The following is a 22,251-nucleotide window of genomic DNA, read 5'->3' on the forward strand; positions in this document are numbered from 1 at the left end:
CATACACAAAAGCCCGCTAGACATGGTGCAAACATTCAGAGGCTCAGCTCAGGAGGGGACAGAAAAATTTGCCTCCCCCAACGCCCCTGCTTGCCCCCATCCTAACTGAGATCCACCCCCACCTGTGCCGGTTTCCCCACATTCTGGCCCCGTGTCCCTTCAAGCCCGCCCCACAGTCACCCCTCATCCAAGCATCCCACCCTCACTGGGACCCCGGACACCCCCCGGGGCTCACCCCAACTCCTGCGTCTTGTCTCGTCTCCCGTGATGGGCATTCCGGGCGGCCCAGGGGAAGGGCAGTGGCGCGGGAGAGACGAGAGGCGCGGGGCGGAGGCCGAGGAGCAGCCGGACACGGGAAGGGGCCGGGCCCCGTCCCGTCGGGGAAGTGGGAGGGGGCGCGGCGCCGGGAGGGAAGCGCCTGTCGCTCAGGGCGGCGAGCGTGACTCGGCACTGAGCCCCCCGCGCCCTCCCGCCGGGGCCGAGCCCACCAGCTTCAGCGGCCTGCGGGCAGTGAGTTTGGCGGAGGGGGTGGAAGGGAGACACCCCCCACCCTCGTCCGGGCGGGGGGCGGGGGGGGGCGGTGAGAGCTGCTTTGCTTCCACCGCAAACCATGCCCACCCGCCCAGGCGAGGAGACTTTGGCTTAGGGTCCTTCTCTCCTCTGGGTCTGCGGGTGGAGGAGCCCCCGGATTGCTCAGACCTCTTTACCGCGACCTGGGTGAGGGCTGGGGGGCGGAGTGGCGGGGGTGAGGGCTTCCCGGAAGGAAATGGGGTCTCGGGGTGGCTGGCTCTGGGGTCCGGGTGACAGGGGCGCTGCGGGCCGGGGCCGGAGGTAACCTGGTCCCGCATCCCGCGCTCCCCACCCCCAGCCCCGGCGTCCGCGCGCCCCGCGGGAGAGCCGGGCTGGGCCGAGCATGGCGCGCCTGTTCAGCCCCCGGCCGCCCCCCAGCGAGGACCTCTTCTACGAGACCTACTACAGCCTGAGCCAGCAGTACCCGCTGATGCTGCTGCTGCTGCTCATCGTGCTCGGCGCGCTCCTGGCGCTGCTGGCGGTCGCCTGGGCCAGCGGCAGGGTGAGCGGGGAGCCCCCTCGAGGGCGGGGAGGGGTGGGGACCGGGCTGGGGGGCGCGCTGGGGCTTCCTAGGGTCGCGCTTTCTCTGCACACCGGCGGGGGCTTTCAGGGATCACGTTCCGGCGTACAGACGGCGGCGCAGCTTCCTGAGAATCTCGGGGGAGGGGGGGGCCGGGGGGCGTGCAGACTGGCTGGGTCTCCCAGGGTCGCACTTTCTCTGCAGACGGGCGGGGCTTCCCAGGGTCGCGCTGGGGCGAGTGCACACTGGAGGGGCGACTGAGGGTCGAACTGCGGAGTGCAAACCTTCAAACCTGCCGGGCTTCTTAGAGTCACACTGGGACGCGCAGACTGGAGGGGCTTCTTAGGGTCACTGTGGGGCTTGCAGACCCGCGAGGCTTCCTAGAACTGCGCTTTCTTTGCCTGGAGCCGGGAAACAATCGCGGGACCCTAGCCAGGTCTCCGGGCAGTAGCACCACCTCCCACACCACCACCTCTGGGTCCACATAGGAAGAGAGCCGAGACCTGGATGCTGCCAGCTTCCCTCGGGACCAACAGTCCTCCCGAGCTTCTGTGGGCAGCCGGCCCTAGAGTAAATCCTACAGTGGATTTTTTGCTTGGGGAGCGGGCAGGGGGGATGTGTTGGGGAGGGTGGTATTATACTGGTCCTTGTTGGAATTGGCTTCCAGGTTTTCTTTCTCTGTTAGGGCCTTCGGGTCAGTAATGCCCACAACATTTCCAGAAACTGCCCTCTTTCCCTTCTTATCGAATCCCCAAATAAATCCATTTCCAGTTTCTTTCGGTGGGAGGAGAGGGATGTCTGTCTTCTAGTCCATTCTGGAAGCAACTGCTCCAACTTTTCTCTTCCCTCTTGGGAGAAAAGGGAAGAGAATCGCAGAACACGACCAGCTGGTCCACACTGAAGCCCAGGAAGCTTTAGGAACAAAGGGTGGGACAGCAAAAGGTATCTATGCCCAGAGCTGGGTGGTGGGAGAGCAGTCCAGGACCTAGGAAGGTAGAGCGCCCCCTGCTGCCTATTACCCTGCAACTGTTCCTGAACTCAGAACCTTCGCTGAGCCCATTGACCAGATTTGAACACATACGTTCTTTCTGTTCACTTTCCCCTGAAGATAGGATGTAGGGTTTATTGGCAGGCATGATTGAGGAGGGGGAAGTTCTGAAGCTTGCAATAGTTCAAGGCTCATATTTGTCTAAAGGGGCCATGATTAGGGATGTACCTGCCCCACAGTCATCCAAAATGAGCCCCAAGTCTTCAGATTCATCCACTGCAGGGCTGGGGAGAGAGCTCGGGTGCAGAATCCGCCATTTCCTGCTCTGCATGGCTCCCTGAGCACTGCTGGGAGCTACCTCCACTGGCAAGCTGAGAACAGCCCCTGCGCACCTCTAGGTGCGTCAGAAAACAAACCCAAACAAAACAAACCAAAAATATTCATCCAGGGTCTGGGGCAATAGCACAGAGGGTAGGGCATTTGCCCTGCACATGCAGACCTGGGCTTGGTCCCCAGCACCCCCATATGTCTCCCAAGTCCCACCAGGAGTGATCCCTGAGCACAGAAGTAAGCCCTGTGCACTACCAGCTGTGGCCCATCCCCCTCCCCCATAAAACTTGCAAGGCTAGGGAACCTGGATGCACCCCTACTTAGAGCTCACCACATATTCCTCATTCTGTAAGCCGGGCAGGGTAGTCCCGAGGGTTTTCCAAAGGCTCCTCATCTATCTGTTCAGAGGTTAAGAACTGGGAACAGGGGCTGGAGAGATAGCACAGCGGGTAGGGCGTTTGCCTTGCACGCGGCCGACCCGGGTTCAAATCCCAGCATCCCATATGGTCCCCTGAGCACGGCCAGGGGTAATTCCTGAGTGCAGAGCCAGGAGTAACCCTGTGCATTGCCAGGTGTGACCCAAAAAGCAAAAAAAAAAAAAGAACTGGGAACAGCTGGGGAGGTGCAGAGATAAATGTCCACTGGTAAGGACTGTCTCCAGGTCCCTTGGGGAAGCCTGCAAAAGCATCAGATCAGGCTGTAGACACTCCCCAGGTGGCTGCTGTGTGCATCCAGTGCTCACTGGGTCTCAGGAGAAAGAACGTAGTCGGCGTCAGTACATTTATACTATGCCTTCTATGAGCTAGGATTTTCTGGTTGCTTTGGCATGTCAGGCTAGCATTATGCCTTCTGTTCGATAGATAAGAAATCTAGGACTCACCAGAAAGATTGTGGGTTCACACTGGGCAAACATGAAAAGATTCACATACAGACTCACATCCAGCCGATGGGGTGGTCACCAGGTGTTTCAGGGAGATGGGCCCAGGCTCAGGAGCCCCTGTGGCATGCAAGTGTGAAAAACAGATTCAATCATGTGATACTGCAAGTCCGAGCGACAGAATCGGGATAGAGACAGTTTCAGACAAATCATCTCTTTTGAATGCCAAGTAGAGGTGCTTGCTTCCTTTTGATACTCGGGTTTACAGCTTCAAAATTGGCTGTGGGATTTCTTCCTCTCTTTGGAAGGACCCCAGTTTTCAAAATTGTCTCCCATCCTCTCTGTCCCCCACCTCTGCACAGGAGCTGACCTCAGACCCAGGCTTCCTGACCATTGTGCTGTGTGCTCTGGGCGGCTTCTCCCTGCTGCTGGGTCTGGCTTCCCGTGAGCAGTGGCTGCAGCGCTGGACACGACCCCTCTCGGGCTTCGTGTGGGTGGCACTGCTTGCCCTTGGTCATAGCTTCCTGTTCACTGGGGGTGTGGTGAGCGCCTGGGACCAGGTGAGAGGTGGACCAGGAAGACCAGCGGGAAGGGGGCCGTCTGGACCTGGAATCAGAATTCAGGTAGTGAGCAGTCCCGTCCCCCCCCCGCCCCAGGTGTCCTTCTTCCTCTTTGTCATCTTCACTGTGTACGCTATGCTGCCCTTGGGCATGTGGGATGCAGTCGCTGCAGGCCTCACCTCATCACTCTCACACCTGCTGGCCGTCGGTCTCTATCTTGGGCCCCAACCAGACTCACGGCCCGCGCTGCTGCCACAGGTGAGCACAGGAGGGTCAGGCTGAGCCCGATGGTTCTGCCACACTTGTTGCTTTCCTTAGGCATTCACTGTCCATTTGCTGATCTGGAAGTTGGGACTATGGCATGATGCCTGCCTTGAGGAGTGGGAGCACTGTCTCCACACGGTGCTCACCAGGATGAGGGAAGCTTCATGGAAAATGCAAAGGCTGGAACTTAAGGAGTTTGTGCTGGGGGTGGGGGAGAGACAAGACTGCTGTGGTAGAAGAAAAGGTACAAAAGATTTCTCAGTCTTTTGGGTGGAGTTGTGGTTCAGCCTTGCATGTGTGATATCCTGGGTTTAGTCTATAGCATCGGGGAGGGAAAAGGGACTTAGCCTGGCCAGGAGTGTCACTCAACCACTCAGGGGTACAGCACTTGTCTTGCATGTGTGAGGTCCTGGATTCAATCCCCAGCACTGTAAAAAAGGAAGATAAGAAGGAAGGAAAGGAGAGCGGGAGAAAGAGAGGGAGATGGAAGTGAGAAAGAAAGAAAGAAAGAAAGAAAGAAAGAAAGAAAGAAAGAAAGAAAGAAAGAAAGAAAGAAAGAAAGAAAGAAAGAAAGAAAGAAAGAAAGAAAGGGGTGATAGTACAGCAGATAGTACACCAAACTTGGGTCAGCTTCACGCAACTGATTTGCCTTGCTTGAAGTTGACCCAAGTTTGGTTCCCAGAATCCCACATGGTCCTCCAAGCACCAGGATTAATTCCTGAAAGAAGAACAGGAGTAACCCCTAAGCATCACTGGGTGTGACCCACCCCCCCAAAAAAAAGAAAGGAAAGAAGGAAGATAGGAAGGAAGGAAGGAAGGAACGAAGGAAGGAACGAAGGAAGGAACGAAGGAAGGGCAAGAGAGGGAAGAAGGGAGGGAGGAAAAGAGAGAGAAAAAGGAGAGGAAAAGAGAAAGAGGGAGGAAGGAAGGAAGAAAGAAAGGGATGGAGGGAGGGAGAAGGAGGGAGGGAAAAAGAGAAAGAAAAAAGAGGAAGAGAGAAGAAAGGAGAGAAAGGAAGGAAGGAAGGAAGGAAGGAAGGAAGGAAGGAAGGAAGGAAGGAAGGAAGGAAGGAAGGAAGGAAGGGAGGGAGGGAGGGAGGGAGGGAGGGAGGGGAAAGAAGGAGGGAGGAAGGAGGCTGGAGTGATAGTACAAAAGGCAGGGTGCTTGCTTTGCATGCAGCAGACCCAGGTTCTATCCTGATCATCCCATATGGTCCTCGGAACACCTCCAGGAATAATCCCTGAGTGCAGAGCCAGGAGTAACCCCTGAGCAGTGGAGGATGTGGCCCCAAGTAAACAAAAAATAAAAAATAAAAAAGGAGGCAGGGAGGGAGGAGGGGGCGAGAGAGAGAGAGAGAGAGAGAGAGAGAGAGACAGAGACAGAGACAGAGACAGAGACAGAGACAGAGAGACAGAGAGACAGAGAGAGAGACAGAGAGAGAGAGAGAGAGAGACAGACAGACAGACAGACAGAGAGACAGAGAGAGAGAGAAGGTTGTGTTGGTACTGGAGCTGGGGGATGGGGGGCAGGGGGAGGCGCGGTAGGGCTTGGGGGGAGGGCGTCATTGGGGATGCACCTCCAGCAGCAACCGGGAAGAGGACTTCGGCCTCTCTCTGTACCTGCCGTCCTGTAGTCTGTGCTGTAGTCCCTGCCAGGCCTCTCAGAGGGCAACTCCCCCGGCGCGCATCGCGCTGGGGCCCCCTGTCCCGCAGCTGGCGGCTAACGCGGTGCTGTTCCTGTGCGGGAACGTGGCGGGGGCGTACCACAAGGCGCTGATGGAGCGCGCGCTGCGCGCCACCTTCCGGGAGGCGCTGACCTCGCTGCACTCGCGCCGCCGGCTGGACACCGAGAAGAAGCACCAGGTGCGCGGGCGGGGCGCGGGAGAGGGATGCGCATGACTTCGGGCGGCCTCTGAGCTTCTCTTTCCTCCGGGGCCCAACTGGGGCTGTCGTCAGCTCCAGCCAAAGCTTGTGGAAGCACATCAGGACGCCCTGGTACTAAACCAGGGGCTCTCAGTCCGTCCTTGGTGCCGCGAATTCAGGTGCTCAGAGCAGGGTGGGGTGCTGAGCCCAGCTTGGAGCGGTGGTGGGGGAAGAAGGGGGTGGGGAGAGGGAGGGAGGGCGTGCTGGCAAGACCAGGAGTTGGAGCTCGTAGTGGGTCTGGAGGACTGTGTGGGTGCCAAGGTGGTTCCGAGAGTAGGGGGTCCGGACTTTGGGGAGCAGGAGGGTCGGCGTTCATAGTACATTCCCCCAGGAACACCTTCTCTTGTCCATCCTTCCGGCCTACCTGGCCCGCGAGATGAAGGCGGAGATCATGGCCCGGCTGCAGGCTGGGCAGGGCTCCCGGCCCGAGAGTACCAACAACTTCCACAGCCTCTATGTCAAGAGACACCAGGGAGTGAGGTAGGGAGGAGGGTGACGAGACGGAAGGGGTGAGTGGGGGTGATGGTGGCCAGAGGAAGGCAGGCGCAGGATGCCTGCGGGACTGACCCCTCGCCCCACCCAGCGTGCTGTATGCCGACATCGTGGGCTTCACGCGGCTGGCCAGTGAGTGCTCACCTAAGGAGTTGGTGCTCATGCTCAACGAGCTCTTCGGCAAGTTTGACCAGATTGCCAAGGTCAGAGAGGCCCCCCACCTCCCCCCCCCCCTCCCTCCACACCCCCTTCTCAGTCTAGGCAGCCTCCTCAGAGTCAAGCAGGGTCCAGAGGTCAGGCGGGTTACTGGGTGCCCCATATGACCGAGGAGACCCTTCTCAGACATCCCCAGGGACAGAACTGCTCACCCTGTGCTCCAGAACTGGGAAGACCTCTCCATAGACCCCCCAGAGCTGGGGAGACCCCTCCACAGGCACCCCCAGAGCTGGGGAGACCCCTCCAAAGACCCCCCAGAACTGGGAAGACCTCTCCATAGACTCCCCAGGAGCAGGGAGACCCCTCCACAGGACTCCCAGAGCTAGGGAAACCCCCTCCACAGGACCCCCAGGACCCCCAGGACTAGGGACAACCCTCCAGAGAACCCTCAGAACTGGGGAGATCGCTCCATAGAAATCCCAGAACTGGGGAGACCCCTCCACAGAACCCCAGAGTTGGGAAGACCCCTCCACAAATCCCCCAGAGCTGGGAAGACCTCACCACAGACCCCCACACAGGGCAGGGAGACCCCTCCACAGAACCCACAGAAACTTCAGAACTGGGGAGACCTCTCCACATCCCCCAAACACCTCCCAGGCCCCCCCCCCCAAGAACACACAGAGCACTGACATAGGCGTCTCTGGACACTGCCACTAAACTGCTAAGCTCCACACTCACGGGAGAATTTTTGAATCTATGGATGACCAGTGGCAGTGCTCCTACCACCTCTCAGAGCCCAGGGACACCCCCAAGTAACCAGATCTTGAATCTCAGTCAGCACCCCCATACACACACCCAAAAACCCCCTCTCAGTCCTGAAGGTACTTTCGTAGGGTCGAATCTGGCTGGGGTGAGCCATACACAGGGATGCTCTGGGGAAGACACTGCACAGCCAGTCCCTGGACCTGACCTTCGCATGCGCTGCCTCAGCTGGCCTTCAGCATCCACATCCACGCCCGCTCTCTCCAGCCCTCTCATTCCCCCCCACCCCAGGAGCATGAATGCATGAGGATCAAGATCCTGGGAGACTGTTACTACTGTGTCTCAGGCCTGCCACTCTCGCTGCCAGACCACGCCATCAACTGCGTGCGCATGGGGCTGGACATGTGTCGGGCCATCAGGTCAGCTTGGGCGGGCTGGCCCCTGCATGACACAGCCTGTGAGGGCTGCAGGGAGCAGGCTGACAGGGTCATGGAAACTTGGCAGAGGAAGAGGTGTGGCTTGGGTAGGGCAGAGGGAGCCACTTGAACTGACCCCCACACTCTGTGCTCAGGAAGCTTCGGGCAGCCACGGGCGTAGATATCAACATGCGTGTGGGGGTGCACTCTGGCAGCGTGCTCTGCGGAGTCATCGGGCTGCAGAAGTGGCAGTATGACGTGTGGTCCCATGATGTCACGCTGGCCAATCACATGGAGGCAGGTGGCGTGCCAGGGTAAGTCCTGGAGCTCCTGGAAACAGCAGGAAGAGGTCACTGGGGCTCCTCCATATGATGCCACCCATCTCCTGTTCCTTACTAGAATAAGCACAACCCCAGGGCGCAGAGAGGGCTCAAAGGGCTGGAGCACAGGTTACGCATGTGGGAGCAATCCCCCACCCCGCCGTCTAATCCTGACCATGCATAGTCCCTCAAGCACCACCAGGAGCAACACCCAAGCCCTGAGCCAGAAGTAGTCCCGGAGAACTGCCGGATGCCGCCCCTCACCACCAGAAAAAGTGTTGCAAACAGCTCAGTGGGGCACAGAGGTGCAGGGACTGAAGCTGAGAGAGTCAATCCAGAGCAGTCGGAACCCGGGCTCAGTCCGTGGGGAATAAGGGGTCTGGGTGCCTCCTCCTGACTCCGGCCATTCCTCTCTCCAGGCGGGTCCACATCACAGGGGCGACCCTGGCCCTACTGGCAGGGGCTTACGCGGTGGAGGCTGCAGCTATGGAACACCGGGACCCTTACCTTCGGGATCTGGGGGAGCCTACCTACCTAGTCATCGATCCCCGGGTAAAAACAGAGCAGGGACCCCTACCAGAGCATCCCTGGCCAACAACCCTAGTCTCTCCTACTCAGCCAGAGACTGAGTCCCCAAGTCCCAGTGCATGCGGTGCGGGAGACAGAGGGGTCAGGAAGCCCCGAAGGGTGTGGGGAGAAGGGACAGGCCTGCGATCTTGACACCCAGCTCTGCCCCAGGCCGAGGAGGATGAAAAGGGCACCGCCGGAGGCTTGCTGTCTTCTCTTGAGGGCCCCAAAATGCGCCCCTCCCTGCTGATGACCCGCTACCTGGAGTCCTGGGGTGCAGCCAAGCCTTTTGCTCACCTGAGCCACGTGGAGAGCCCCGTGTCCACCTCCACCCCGCTCCCGGTATGTGCTCTTCCATTGAGGGCCCCTCGAGAGGGCAGAGACCACCACCCTCCAAGCAGGCTGGGGAGAAGATGCACAAGCCCAGGATCACAGCTCCTTAGTCTATGCTCAGGAAGCTCCCCAGGGACCCCAACGCACAGAGCACACTTCCCCTTGGCCCTGCCTGGGTCACACACACTGTTTAACTCAGTGCCTTCGCTGCAACCTCTCTTCCCCAACCCTCACTCCGACTAGGGCAGTAACGGACCGGGTGTCCTGCTCTGGCACGGAAACATGGAGAGAGTGAGGCGACAGTAAGATGCTCACATGGCCTTCAGGAAGGCAGTCTCCATGAGCAGGCAGAGGGGGTGTGACTGAGTGTGTGTGCACACGAACATGTGTGAGAGTGAGCGAGTGCGAGAGTGTGTGTGCAGGTGAGTATGCTTGAGCAATATGAGTGTGACTGAGTGTGAGAGTGTGTGTGCATGAGCATGTATGAATGTGACTGTGAACATGTGTGAGTGTGCATGTGAATGTGTGTGAACATGTATGAGTGTGTATGTGCATGAGCATGTATGAGTGTGACTGAGTGTGAGTGTGTGTGAGCATGTATGAGTGTGACTGAGTGTGAGTGTGAGAGTGTGTGAGCATGTACGAGTGTGAATGTGAGAGTTGTGCATGAGCATGTATGAGTGTGACTGAATGTGAGTGTGAGAGTGTTGCGTGAGCATGTATGAGTGTGACTGAGTGTGTGAGCGAGTGTGAATGTACATGAGTATGTGAGAGTGAGTGTGAGTGTGTATGTGTGCATGAGAGTGTGAGTGTGCATGAGCGTGTGTGTTACTGTGTGAACATATGTGAGTGAGCGAGTATGAGTGTGTGCATGTGAGTGTGCATGAGCATTTATGAGTGTGACTGTGAGTGTGCGTGTGAGTGTACTTGAGCATGTGTGAGTGTGACGGTGTGTGAGCATGTGTGAGAATGAGAGAGTGTGAGAGTGTGTGCATGAGTGTGTGAATGAGCCAGTGTATGAGTGAGTGTGTGTTAGTGTGTGTGTATGAGTGAGTGGTGTGTGTGTGTACACAAGTAGGGGGAGGTAGACAGAGGAAAGGGGTGCACCTATCCCTCCCTCCAGGACAGTGTTCAAGCCCTTGGTTGCTGGAATCAGGTCAGTGCAGACAGGAGCTGGTCTACAGGTGGAAAAGCGTTAAAACTAAGCCACTGGTTTTAATCATGGGCCAGACCCATTACTTGCTGATTCTTTTGTAAACCCACCAGCTGCTGGGGAATCCTAGATCTCCCCTATAGACTGGTTCTCAGGGCAGTTGGTCTTTGACCAATGACCCCTCATGGAGGGCCCCAGGTCACACCTCTAAGTTGAGATGTCCCAGGATAAAAATTCCTCAGCCTAGTTTCCCTTTTATCTGATTTCCCCAAGAGCTGGTCAGTGGCCTCAAGCTTCTTTCTGCAGAGCTTCCCCAAAGCTAGTGGACACAGCTGGGATTTTTGAAATGACTCAACTCTCTCTCTCTCTCTCTCTCTGTTCCATCACAAAAAAAGCAGAAATCAGGAGGGCTGGGGAATCGGAAGCCAATGGCATAAGGGGTTCAGGGAAGCATGAACCCCTTTTGAGCCTCTACATGGGGTGGAGAAGGGTCTAAAGTGCCAGGCTGAAGACCTGGGGGATAGTTGCATGTCGGGACCTCAGTAGGGGATGGTGGGTGGCCAGTGGGGTTGCTGGGAGCCTAGAGTCTGGGACAATGTTGGGTACAATCTGCATGGTGGAGACGCTCCTGTTCCGTGCCAGACCTCCCCAGCCCCCACTGCTGGTGTGCAGGCTACATGCGTCCAGGAGAAGGAGTGGGAGCCCCAGGCTCAAGGACAGTTCTCAAAACTCGACCTCCCCAGCCCAGAAATTCACCTCTCGTCCCCGTTCCAGGAGGTGTAGTCAGATGTTAGAAAGCCTGAGAATCACAATCAGCTTAGTCACAAAGAGTGTAGAACTCCAGGGGCCCAGGGGCAGTATATGTGCTGATTTCTACCTCGCCTCCCACCCACCCAATTCTTCTTTTCCTCCTTCCATGATTTGGCGCACCTGCCATGTGGCAGGCACGGAACTGGTTCCTGGGGAGATAAAGATGGATAAGAGTTTTCCTTGCTTTCAAGTAAGCCATGAGCACTGGGAGCATGTAGGTGACTTGGAGAGGGGAGCAAAACTGAAGGCGTAGCAACACCCCCAGAGCAGCGGCTCTCAGGGCTGATCCGCAGTGGCTGATTCCTGCCCATTCAGCAGGAATTCCCTGACGTCTGTGAGCCAGTTGCCGCTGCCTGACTGACATTGCTTTCCTGCGAGTACCTAAGGTTGGAAACCGCAGGCCCAGGGCCATCCTCTTCCCCTACCCTGCTCTGCACATACAGATGGTGTCAGTTGAGGGGATGTTGCCACCCCTGTGACCAGCTGCCTTCAGATGAGTCAAGAAACAGAAGTTCCCACGCTCCCCTCTGCCCCGGCCGACCCAGCCCAAGTCCCTGCGCCTTCCCTCTGCACCCTTGCTGCACCCCTTCTTTCTGCACCAGCGCTGCACCCCTCTATCTGCAGAGAATCACTGTACCAGTGGGTTTCTCTTCCTCTTCTGCTTTCCTCGCCATGGTTTGTTTCGTGCCCCACCTCAGCCCACCTCTCACCCCAGGTCACTCAGAGAGTCAGAATGTTGGGTCTTGTCACTTCCACTTTATTTTTTTATTTTTTATTTTTTTGCTTTTTTGGGGTCACACCCGGCGATGCACAGGGGTTACTTCTGGCTCTGTGCTCAGGTGTCACTCCTGGCAGTGCTCAGGGGACCATACGGGATGCTGGGACTCGAACCCGGGTTGGCTGCGTGCAAGGCAAATGCCCTACCCACTGTGCTATCGCTCCAGCCCCTCCACTTTTTTTTGGGGGGGAGGGGAAAGTTAGGGGGTGATACAGCCGGCAGTGCTCAGGGCTGACTCCTGGCTTTTGTGCCCAGGAATCATGCCTGCTAAGGCTCAGGAGACCATATGGGGAGCCAGGGACCAAACCTGGGTCAGCGCATGTAAGGCAAGCGCCCTGCCAGCTGTACTATCTCTCTGACCTTTTGTCTGTATCACTGTTGTCCCTTTGTTCATCGATTTGCTCAAGCGGGCACCAGTAACATCTCTATTGTGAGACTTGTTACTGTTTTGGGCATATCGAATACGCCATGGGTAGCTTGCCAGGCTCTGCCATGCGGGCGGGATGCTCTCGGTAGCTTGCTGGGCTCTCTGAGAGGGACAGAGGAATCGAACCCCGGGTCGGCCGCGTGCAAGGCAAATGCTCTACCTGCTGTGCTAACCTTTGTCACTTCAACTTAAACCCACCAGGATTGTTGGCTCCCTGGGTCTGTAGCACGTCTCCTGCCTCCGGCACCTGTGCTATCCCCAGGGAGTCTGCACACAGAGCCCGTGCGAGGGACAGACTGCCTTATGAGTGACCATGTAGAAGGAAGCTACAAGGAGTAGAAGTGACTCCCCCTCTCCCCCAGTGCAGAGTCTCATTAGAAGCAGAAGAAACAGGAAGGTCAAGGTCAGGGCAGCTAGGCAAGGCCTCACGCACCCCCGTTTCCCCTCCCTGTGCTCTCCCTGCAGGAGAAGGCTCTGGCTTCCTTCAGCCCCCAGTGGAGCCTGGACCGGTGAGGAGACCCTGGCAGCTTTGACCTGGGGGCCCTCCGTGAGATGCTTACCATGCTCCCCCAGGGGGTGGTGGGTTTGGGGTGGGATTCCTGCTTTGTCCAGGTGCTTATGAGGGTGTGTGGTGACAGTCAGGCACTTCCTGTGCAGGAGCCGCACCCCCCGGGGACTCGACGATGAACTGGACACAGGGGATGCCAAGTTCTTCCAGGTCATCGAGCAGCTCAACTCGCAGAAGTATGGGGACAGGGGCAGGGCTGGGCAGGCCGCGGATACCCGGGGTCCTGGAGGGAAGTAGGGGGCTTCTCATCTCCTCCAGGAAAGACTCATCTGACTGCGCCCTCTACCCTGCCTCTCCTCTGCCCTGCCTCTCCTCTGCCCTGCCTCTGCCCTGCCTCTCCTCTGCCCTGCCTCTCCTCGATGGGGCTCACTGCCCTCCCGCTGCCCCGCCCCCAGCCAGTGGAAACAGTCGAAGGACTTCAGCCCACTGACACTGCTCTTCCGTGAGAAGGAGATGGAAAAAGAGGTACGCTGGGGGAGGGGGGGCGCCAGGGCTAGGGGACGCCCCAACTTCCCTTTCCTGGCTCTAGGGAAGGGGCAGACCCTGAAGCCTACTGAGTTTGTGACTGAGCCTCTCTCCAGGAGTGTGTGTCTATGGGCTGACTACTGGGGAGTGAGGGAGGGGGGGCAGGGGACTCCTTGGGGAGCTGCTAGCGACTTCTGGCACTGGGCTGGAGGTTAGTGGGGGCAGCTGGGGCGGACTCTTCCACAGTGAGGTGCACCCCATTCCCACCCCTGTGCTGATTCTCCAGTACCGGCTCTCCGCGCTCCCTGCCTTCAAGTACTACGCAGCCTGCACCTTTGTGGTCTTCCTCTCCAACTTCATCATCCAGATGCTAGTGACCAACAGGTGAGACCCCAGGTAGGGCGGCCCCCGCCTCGCACACGAGCTCTTCCAGAGGCCGGATCCGACACACCCTTGTCCCCTTCCCTGTACCCTGGGGTCCTGACCCCCAAGGAAACGCTCGTTCTGGGCAATCAAGGACCATCATGGCCCTCATCTTACTGGCAAGCCTGCCTCGGTTTCCCCTGTGTCTCCTCAGGCCTGACTCCAGCACCCAGCGTTCCCATGGGGTGGGGGTGGGGGTTCTCCCTGCAGAAAAAAAAAATCAGAATAATTGAACGCAGGAGGGAGCTCTTCACTCTCCCACACAGCTGGGCTCAAAGCTCAAGCAGGAAGGAAGGGACTGGCATGGGTAGACTTGGCCACCGGTTTGGCCCCGATGCTTCCCCCAATCTTGCCTGACCCCAGAGGCTTTTCTGCATCTCATTATCTCCACTGTGCATTCAGATAGACCCATCGGTGGCACAGGAAGGCAGCTCCCCATGTCTCCTGACAGGAAGTGGGTGGGGGCATGCTGTAAGCCCTCCTCCGCCCCTCACCTTCTCCCTCTTCTCCCCCACAGGCCCCCAGCTCTGACCATCACCTACAGTGTCACCTTCCTCCTCTTCCTCCTCCTCCTCTTCGTTTGCTTCTCAGAGCACCTGACGGTGAGGTGGGTCGGGGGCAGCAGGATCAGCTGGGCCTTTAGCCCAGCTGAGCTGCACTGGGCACCGCTGCCCGCTGGCTGAGATGCCACCCTCTCTCCACAGAGGTGTGTCTTGAAAGGTCCCAAGATGCTGCACTGGCTGCCTGTCCTCTCTGGCCTGGTGGCCACCAGGCCCGGACTGCGAGTCGCCCTGGGCACGGCCACCATCCTCCTGGTCTTCACCATGGCCATCATCAGCCTGGTAAGGACAGAGGGGACCCAGACATTCCGTCAGGGCCACCGGGAGCCTCTTGATTTGCAAAGCCAGCTGGACTCAGGCAAGGGTGGGATGGAGACATGGAGACGTGAGCAAGCGTGAAAGGACAGAAATGGCGCCCACTGCCACCTGCTGGGCTGGAACTATCGTGACCAGCACTCTGGGGACATCTTTGCTCCTTTCCATGAGGCCGGAGCTTCACTCTTCAGCATCCTGGTGGTGGCTTTTGTAGTTGAGGCTCAGCTGGGGGTCTTCAGAACTCAGAACCAGTCCTTGAAATCTATCCCTGAGGACACCTTAGCAATCCCAGGCGGCAGATGAGGTCCAGGGAGACTGAGCAGCTGGTGGAAAACCACTGATGGGGTCCAGGAGGTAGAACCGCGTCAGGGTGCCAGCCTTGTACGTGCTATCCAGGTTCAACTCCTGGTGTCACATACACGCCGCCCTTGCCACCCTAAGCATCGCTGGTGTAGCCCTGGAGGCCCCCAGCACTACTCGGGCGGACCCAGGTATCCCCCAGAACCACAGGGTTCAAGCAACATTGCATCCTTGGGCCCTCGTGTTGACCAGAAAAGTTGGCCAAGAATTACCAGGGGTCCCTGAACACTGAAAGACACCCCCAGATATAAATCATCCCCCAAATCTACAGATGTTTAGTGCTTATGACAGCCCCACTTCCTCCAGCCTTGACACTGCTCCCAGTGCTAAGGTTCTCCAACCAGAAACCAGTCTCCAGCTCTGGGGGAAGTCGGCCGGGCCTCCTGACAGTGACGATCTCAGCTTGGGGCCCCCGCGGCATTCTCCTCATCCCTCACTTCCTTCTGCAGTTCTTCTTACCGGCGACCTCTAGCTGTCCTTTCCACACTCACAACACGTCTTCGGTGGCCGCCAACCTCTCCTGGGAGCTCCCCGGCTCCCTGCCTCTCATCAGCATCCCCGTGAGTAGACCCACAGCCCAGTTGTCCCCTCCAGATCCCCTCACCCCATCCTTGTCCTGGGGGCGTGGCACACCTGCCCCTTCAGTGCGTGCCTGTGTGTGCTTGTGCATGTGTGTCTGTGTGCATGTCCGCTCTTTGGAGTGGCTGGGCCCTGGTGGGGCGCAGGGAGGGCAACTGGTTGCCGCTAATGCCCGGCCGCCCGCAGTACTCCATGCACTGCTGCGTGCTGGCTTTCTTCTCCTGCTCCGTCTACCTGCATATGAGCTTCGAGTTGAAGCTTCTGCTGCTGCTGCTCGGGCTGGCCGCCTCCTGCTCCCTCTTCCTGCACTCCCACGCCTGGCTGTCCGACTGCCTCATCGCCCGCCTCTACCTGGGCCCCTCCAGGTACATGTGTCCACTTGACAGAGGCGCCAGGTCCTGTGGAGGAGGGAGGCCTGTTGGGGAACCTCCTGGACCACCCCCAGGGTGGGAGGGGAGGGAGGCAGAGGGATGCCTGGTGTGGGGAGCGGGGAGAAGGGCACCAGGAAGGGGCAGCCCTGATCCTTGGCCTCCTCAGGCCAGGGGTGCTGAAGGAGCCCAAACTGGTGGGCGCTGTCTCCTTCTTCATCTTCTTCTTCACCCTCCTGTTTCTGGCCCGCCAGGTAAGTCACTGCGCCCAGCGCTCTGGGGCCTTCCTGGGACAGGTGAGGCTGGGACCATGGCCAAATGACTTGGCCTCTCTTTCCCTTTGCCTGAATCTTAACATCTCCCAGGATAAGCCCATATGGTGTATGCACTGGAAGTTTCTAAATGAACCTTCCTGCTTCCTTTCTTTTCCTTCATTTCACTCATCTGAGGGTGTGCCTGCTTCTCTCCCTTCCCTTCCTTCCCCCAACTAGGAAAAGTATGCTTAAGGAAAACATATATATTTTTTTTCTTAAGCATACGTTTATATATATACATATATATATGTATATATATATATGTATATATATATATATATATATATAATGGAGGAGGAACTGGAGAAATAGTACAATAGGTAGAGCTCTTGCCTTGCATGCAGCAACCCAGGGTTCCATTCCTGGCATCCCATATGAGACCATAAGGGTGATTCCTGAGTTCAGAGCCAGGGTTTAACCCTGAGAATCATCCCAAAACCAAAGATAAATACATAAATAGTGGAGCCTGAAATAGTAGTACAGCAGGTAGAGCACTTACCCCACATGTAGCCAGCCCATATTCAATCTCCAGCATTCCAGATGGTCCCCTGAACCCCAAAGGAATAATCCCTGAGCACAGAGCCAAGAGTATGCCCTTAGAACTGTTGGGTGTGCCCAAACTCGCCCCCCCCCAAAAAAGAAGAAAGCCTTGCCCCCGCCCCTACTCCTCTGATTCCAAAGGTAGTCTCCATCTCTGAGGACCTTTCCCAAAAGCGGGGTGAGTAGAGGGAGTCCCTCAGGAGTGGACAAGAATGCTCAGGAACTGGGACTTTCCCTGCACTGTCTCCCTGTGCCTCCGGGTGCCCCCCCCCCCAGAATGAATATTACTGCCGCCTGGACTTCCTGTGGAAGAAAAAGCTGCGGCAGGAGCGGGAGGAGACTGAGACTATGGAGAACCTGACTCGGCTGCTCTTGGAGAACGTGCTCCCGGCACACGTGGCCCCCCAGTTCATCGGCCAGAACCGGCGCAATGAGGTGACTCCCCGCCCTGACATCGGAGCCCCAGGAAATTCTTGGCCCTGGACTGGTGGCCTCCTGGGCTGGAGGCCCCCCACATGGCGAGTTGGGCAGGAGGGTACAGCCACCCTGTACCTGTCAGGTGCCGCCCTCTGTCGATCCCAGACCTTAGGCTCCCTCTTTGGGGAGCACAGAGAATCTGCCTCCTGAGTTCTCACTCTGTAGGAGTGCTGTCTTCAGTGCATGGCCCCCCAATTCTGAAGCTTCATGGAGTGTTGGAGGGATTTGAGTGGAGGTTGTGCATCACCCAGTTTCCGGGACCTGTGCTATCCAGCACGTCGCCAATAGTCAGGTGGAGCTGTTTGAATCTGCATCCAGTTCCTCACTCTCAAGGGGCCCATTTTAAGTGTTCAGTGGCTGTTGGGGGCTGGCAGCCACCCGACCAGACAGTACTGAAACGGAATTCCCAGCAGAACAGAAAGTTCCAATGGAATGGGTCCTGCTGCCCTAGAGACCCCAGGACCTTGGCAGCCTCAGCCCATGAGGTTGCCCTTTATTTGCACTATTGGTGCCTTATTTGATTCACACTATCTTTTTTAATTTTTCCATTCCCCTTCTCTCTCCCCTTTTTTCTGTTGTTATTGTTGCTGTTGTTGTTGTTTGCTGCAATGAGCTGTGGTGCTCACCCAGGGTCTCACACTTGAGTTGTGGTGCTCACACACCTGGTGGGCCACAGTGCTCCATGAACTGCATGTCATGTTGCAGGGCACTCAGGACCCAAACTGCAGAGCTGCAGGACCATACTTGGTACCCTGGGTGGCACTGGACATGGAATGCCTGGCCTCATGCTTACATGGCAGATACATCTGCCATGTGAGCCACTCCTGGGCCCCTGTTTTCTCTTCTTTTTGCCAACATGTCACCTTCTACGCAACAGAAACACTCTTGGCCTGAGTGGGGTGGAATGTGTTTGAGAAACCATGGGGGGGTGCAGAGTAATTTCATAGTCTCAGGATCCCATTATCTGCTCTCTGCTCTCAAAATCAGAGCAGAAACTCATAGACTCCTTATAGACACTGGGACGCTTGTAGCTGATTCTGTTTCTGTCCTTGACTTACTCCTAGAGCTTAGTGCCATCAGTGGACCTTAAAGCAGGGGATCAGAAAGATAGTACAGTGGGTAGGCCAACTCAAGCTCAATCCCTGGCGCCCATTGGTCTCCTGAGCCCAGCCAACAGTAACCCTTGAACACAGAGCCAGGAGAAAGTCCTGAGCACCGCTGAGTGCGTCTCCCAAACAAAAAACAAACCAAAAAAAAAAAAATAGGACCGTAAAGCACTCATTGGGTGACAATCTCATCTGGTCACATCTTTACCACTGTACCCTCACTCTCCTTTGCCCCACTCTCCATATTATTTATTTTTGCTTTTCTCTTGCAAATGTGCAACTGACTGTCTTTGTCTGGGATATAAAGAGTTGTGGGGATACCAGTTCCAGGCGTGGTTCCCTGGGTTTTGTTCTGAGGGGAGCCTGACCTCAATCTTCTGCTCTCAGAATCACACTGAGGCCTCATCTGGGATGCCTGAGTCACTGGGACTCCCTCTGTCCCAGTCCTTAACTGGAGAGGGGTGGCCCCAAGCAGAAGGAGACAAACCACACAGTTCACCCACCCACCCCTGCCCTTGCCCAGGACCTCTACCACCAGTCCTACGAGTGCGTCTGTGTGCTCTTCGCCTCGGTCCCTGACTTTAAGGAGTTCTACTCTGAATCCAACATCAACCACGAGGGGCTCGAGTGTCTGCGGCTACTCAATGAGATCATTGCTGATTTTGATGAGGTGACCACCCCTTCCCAACTCCCCCAGATCTCAGAATTTCCCACCAGCCCCTTCTTTTGCTTTGCCCTCTCCATTCGCAAACCCTCAGCCCTCCTCTGCTTCATGGACTGCCCAAGTCTGCCCTCTCTGGCAACTTTCCACCCTCCCAACTGTCCCTCCTGCCTCCCGAGCCCACACCACGAACCCTTTAGCCCCCAGGGGCCTGAAGCTGGGTTCCAGGGAGAGAGTGAGAGGGACGGGGACAGAGTCTTCTCTCTATCCAGCTACTCTCCAAGCCCAAGTTCAGTGGTGTGGAGAAGATCAAAACCATTGGCAGCACTTACATGGCGGCTACAGGCTTAAATGCCACCTCGGGGCAGGATGCACAGCAGGTAGTACCCCCTTCGTTGTAGACCAAGCTTCTCCCGGCTCTCCTGGGGGTACTGTCCGTGGGGCATCTTCCCAGGCCCTCACTGACCTGGCGTGCTGGCCGGTCCTTTGTCAGGATGCTGAGCGCAGCTGTAGCCACCTGGGCACCATGGTGGAATTTGCGATGGCCCTGGGGGCTAAGCTGGAGGTTATCAACAAGCATTCCTTCAACAACTTCCACCTGCGTGTGGGTAAGGACCCTTCCTTCCGGGCACCCCCCCTCGTTAAGTGCCCCCTGTTCAGACCCTATGTAAGCCGCCAGGGTCACCCCGGCCCCTCTGCAGACTTCCCCTTCCAGTGGAGCAAAAAGCTGCTGGGCCTCACCCCATCCCTGCCCTAAGCCGTATCCTCCTGTCCTCTCCCAAGGTTTCTTCTCTCTGTTTCCCTGAACTTCCTCTTTCCCTCCTTCTGTTCCCCAAACCCTATCAGTTCCTCTCTAGGTCATCCCATTTGGGGGGCGGCGGATGGTTTGGGGGATCATCCCAGGAAGTGCTCAGGGACTATTCCTGGCAGTTTGCTCAGGGCTCACTCCTGGGGCTGCTCTGGGGACCACAAGGTGCCAGAGATGGAGCCAGGTTGGCCTCCTGCAAGGCAAGTGCCTTCTCCCCCTGTGCTCAGTCTCCCACGGCCCTTGACCACGCCTTTCATCAGGGCTGAATCATGGACCTGTAGTGGCTGGAGTGATTGGAGCCCAGAAGCCACAGTACGACATCTGGGGCAACACAGTGAACGTGGCCAGCCGCATGGAGAGTACAGGAGTGTTGGGCAAGATCCAAGTGAGGGGGGACACGGTGGAAGGGACTGTTGGGGGGATCAGGATGGGGCCCCGCGCTCACTCCCTCAGCCTCCTCCCATCACAGGTGACTGAAGAGACAGCTGGGGCGCTGCAGTCCTTAGGCTACACCTGCTACAGCCGGGGTGTCATCAAGGTCAAGGGCAAGGGGCAGCTCTGCACCTACTTCCTGAACACAGACTTCACTCGAGCCGGTCCTCCCTCGGCCACCCTGGGCTGAGACGCCGCCCGCCTGCGCTCCACCTCTCAGAGCTTCACCAAAGAGACGGGTAGGACCGGAGCCTGCTGAAGTCAGGGGCTGCTGGGAGAGCCGGGTGTCCCCTTCCCCCTGCACCCCCACCAGACAGCCTCTCCCCAGGCCAAACAGAGAGAGTGTGTGAAAGCCTGGGCCTGGACATGTGGGAGAGGAATGAATCTTTGTCACCAGCGAGGAAGAGGGTGGCCGCCGCCTCCTGGTTTGCTCGCCAGCCCTGCTCTGATCACATGTACATCTGGGAAGCATAAAGGGTTTTAGCGATATGACTCAAAACTCTGGACTTGTCCTTTCCTGCTCCCCACCCACAGATACTGGAAGGCACCGCCAGGGAAGTGCCGTTTACCTTTATTCATTCTACAAATGCTGAGTAAGCACTGAGCAGGTGCTAACGAGGCAGCCTGGGTGAGAGGCCCAGACACTTAGCTTAGATCCTTGCTTGTTGAGCTGCTGTGGCCAAACGAACCCAGGCTTCGCAGGGACAACATGTGAACAGTTGGGGGGTTCCCCTGCCCTCCGGTCCCTCAGACGCCCTGTGCTTTCTTCTGCGGCCATCCCATACATGCATGTGGGTCTTGCTGCGTCTGTGGTTTATGCCCACCTGCTCATCTTTTGGGATCCATGGGGAAGGTCCAGGTGGGCTGCAGGGAGAGCATGCGGACTTTTGGGTTTTGCTCTCTGCTCTCTGCATTGCTCTGACTGTGAAGAAGTAGCTCTAATAATCCAACACTGCCACTGCTGCTAAAATGTTGGCCCAGAGTCAACCCAGGCTCTCCGACAGTGACCTCCAAGGGAAGAATGTCCCATCCTTTGTACCCTAGGGAATTCTTTTTGTTTTGGTCTGTTTGGGGCTTGTTTTGTTTTTAGGTCACATCTGGAGATGCACAGGGGTTACTCCTGGCTCTGCGCTCGGGACTTACTCCTGGCAGTGCTGGGGGGAACATATGGGATGCCGGGATGGAACTTAGATCAGTCACATGCAAGGCAAGTGCCTTACCCCTGTGCTACCTCTCCAGCCCCCTCTGGAGAATTCTTGTTCCTGAGGGTGCTCGTGCATACAGAGAAACCTCAGCCCCCACCCTGAGCCAGAGTACATCTGGGGGGGAGGCGGGGAGGGCCGGTGAAAGGTTGATGTGCAGACATGGAGGGGATAAGATCTGAGGGCTGGGAGCTGGCAGGCAGGGAGGGGCTCAGCCATGGGCACAGAGCATCTCCTGCTGAGAGGGGAGAGTGCTGGCAGGAAGTCAAGCTAAGTGATGCTATCGCAGGCCTGGAAGGCCCTGTTGCCACAGGCTTCCCCACAGGTCCACTGCACTGATCTGTACCGTGGTCCCTCCGGAGTGCTTCAAAGTGTAACTCGTACCCCACAGAAGGGTGTGGAGAGGTGCTTATATGTATGTTTTATTTTTATTTTATTTCATCTTATTATTTTTGGTTTGGGGGGCACACCTGGCAGTGCTCAGGGGCTGCTCCCCACTCTGCGCTCACAGGTGTTTTCCGGGGGTGCTCAGGGGGCCACACGGTGGCAGGAAATCAAACCTGGGCCTCCGGCCTGCAAAGCACAGGCTCCTCCTGCACATTGCGCTCTCTCTTGGGCCCTCGGTCTGGGTTCTGGGTTTTGCGGTTTTTGTTTGTTTGGGGTTTTTTGGTGGGGGGGGGATTTGGTTTGGGGTTTGTTTTTGATTGGTTGGTTGGTATTGGTTTCTGAGCCACACCTAGTGGTGTTCAAGAATTATTCCTGGCTCTGCTCTCAGGGATGACGCCTGTTGGGGCTCAGGGGATCATATGGGGTTCCGGGAGCCAAACC

General features: G+C 57.2%; 1 protein-coding gene and 1 pseudogene across 1 annotated transcript; one reads left to right on the top strand and one right to left on the bottom strand.

Annotated features, from left to right (window-relative positions):
• Positions 1-389: 389 nt before the first annotated feature.
• ADCY4 (adenylate cyclase 4) lies at positions 390-20,843 on the top strand. Its single transcript, XM_004609436.2, has 26 exons — positions 390-510; positions 869-1,072; positions 3,648-3,845; positions 3,942-4,103; positions 5,822-5,971; positions 6,363-6,511; positions 6,615-6,726; positions 7,733-7,860; positions 8,013-8,171; positions 8,597-8,729; positions 8,916-9,086; positions 12,711-12,754; positions 12,903-12,989; positions 13,209-13,278; positions 13,565-13,662; positions 14,219-14,303; positions 14,406-14,543; positions 15,386-15,496; positions 15,702-15,880; positions 16,053-16,137; positions 17,014-17,172; positions 18,844-18,990; positions 19,254-19,361; positions 19,475-19,589; positions 20,050-20,174; positions 20,259-20,843. The coding sequence occupies exons 2-26, from the start codon at positions 914-916 to the stop codon at positions 20,409-20,411; spliced, it is 3,225 nt and encodes a 1,074-aa protein (XP_004609493.2). The 5' UTR covers positions 390-510; positions 869-913; the 3' UTR covers positions 20,412-20,843.
• LOC129403950 (small nucleolar RNA SNORA70) lies at positions 3,058-3,187 on the bottom strand (annotated as a pseudogene).
• Positions 20,844-22,251: the final 1,408 nt, after the last annotated feature.

The sequence above is a fragment of the Sorex araneus genome, chromosome 3 (assembly GCF_027595985.1).
Source record: "Sorex araneus isolate mSorAra2 chromosome 3, mSorAra2.pri, whole genome shotgun sequence".
Classification (NCBI taxonomy): Eukaryota; Metazoa; Chordata; class Mammalia; order Eulipotyphla; family Soricidae; genus Sorex; species Sorex araneus.

Excerpts from the sequence above, each read along its gene's own strand:
- ADCY4 (XM_004609436.2), top strand. The coding sequence starts at position 914 with ATGGCGCGCCTGTTCAGCCCCCGGCCGCCCCCCAGCGAGGACCTCTTC. Across the intron at positions 13,279-13,564 it reads AGAAGGAGATGGAAAAAGAG|TACCGGCTCTCCGCGCTCCC; the intron begins GTACGCTGGGGG and ends CTGATTCTCCAG. Across the intron at positions 19,590-20,049 it reads CAACTTCCACCTGCGTGTGG|GGCTGAATCATGGACCTGTA; the intron begins GTAAGGACCCTT and ends GCCTTTCATCAG.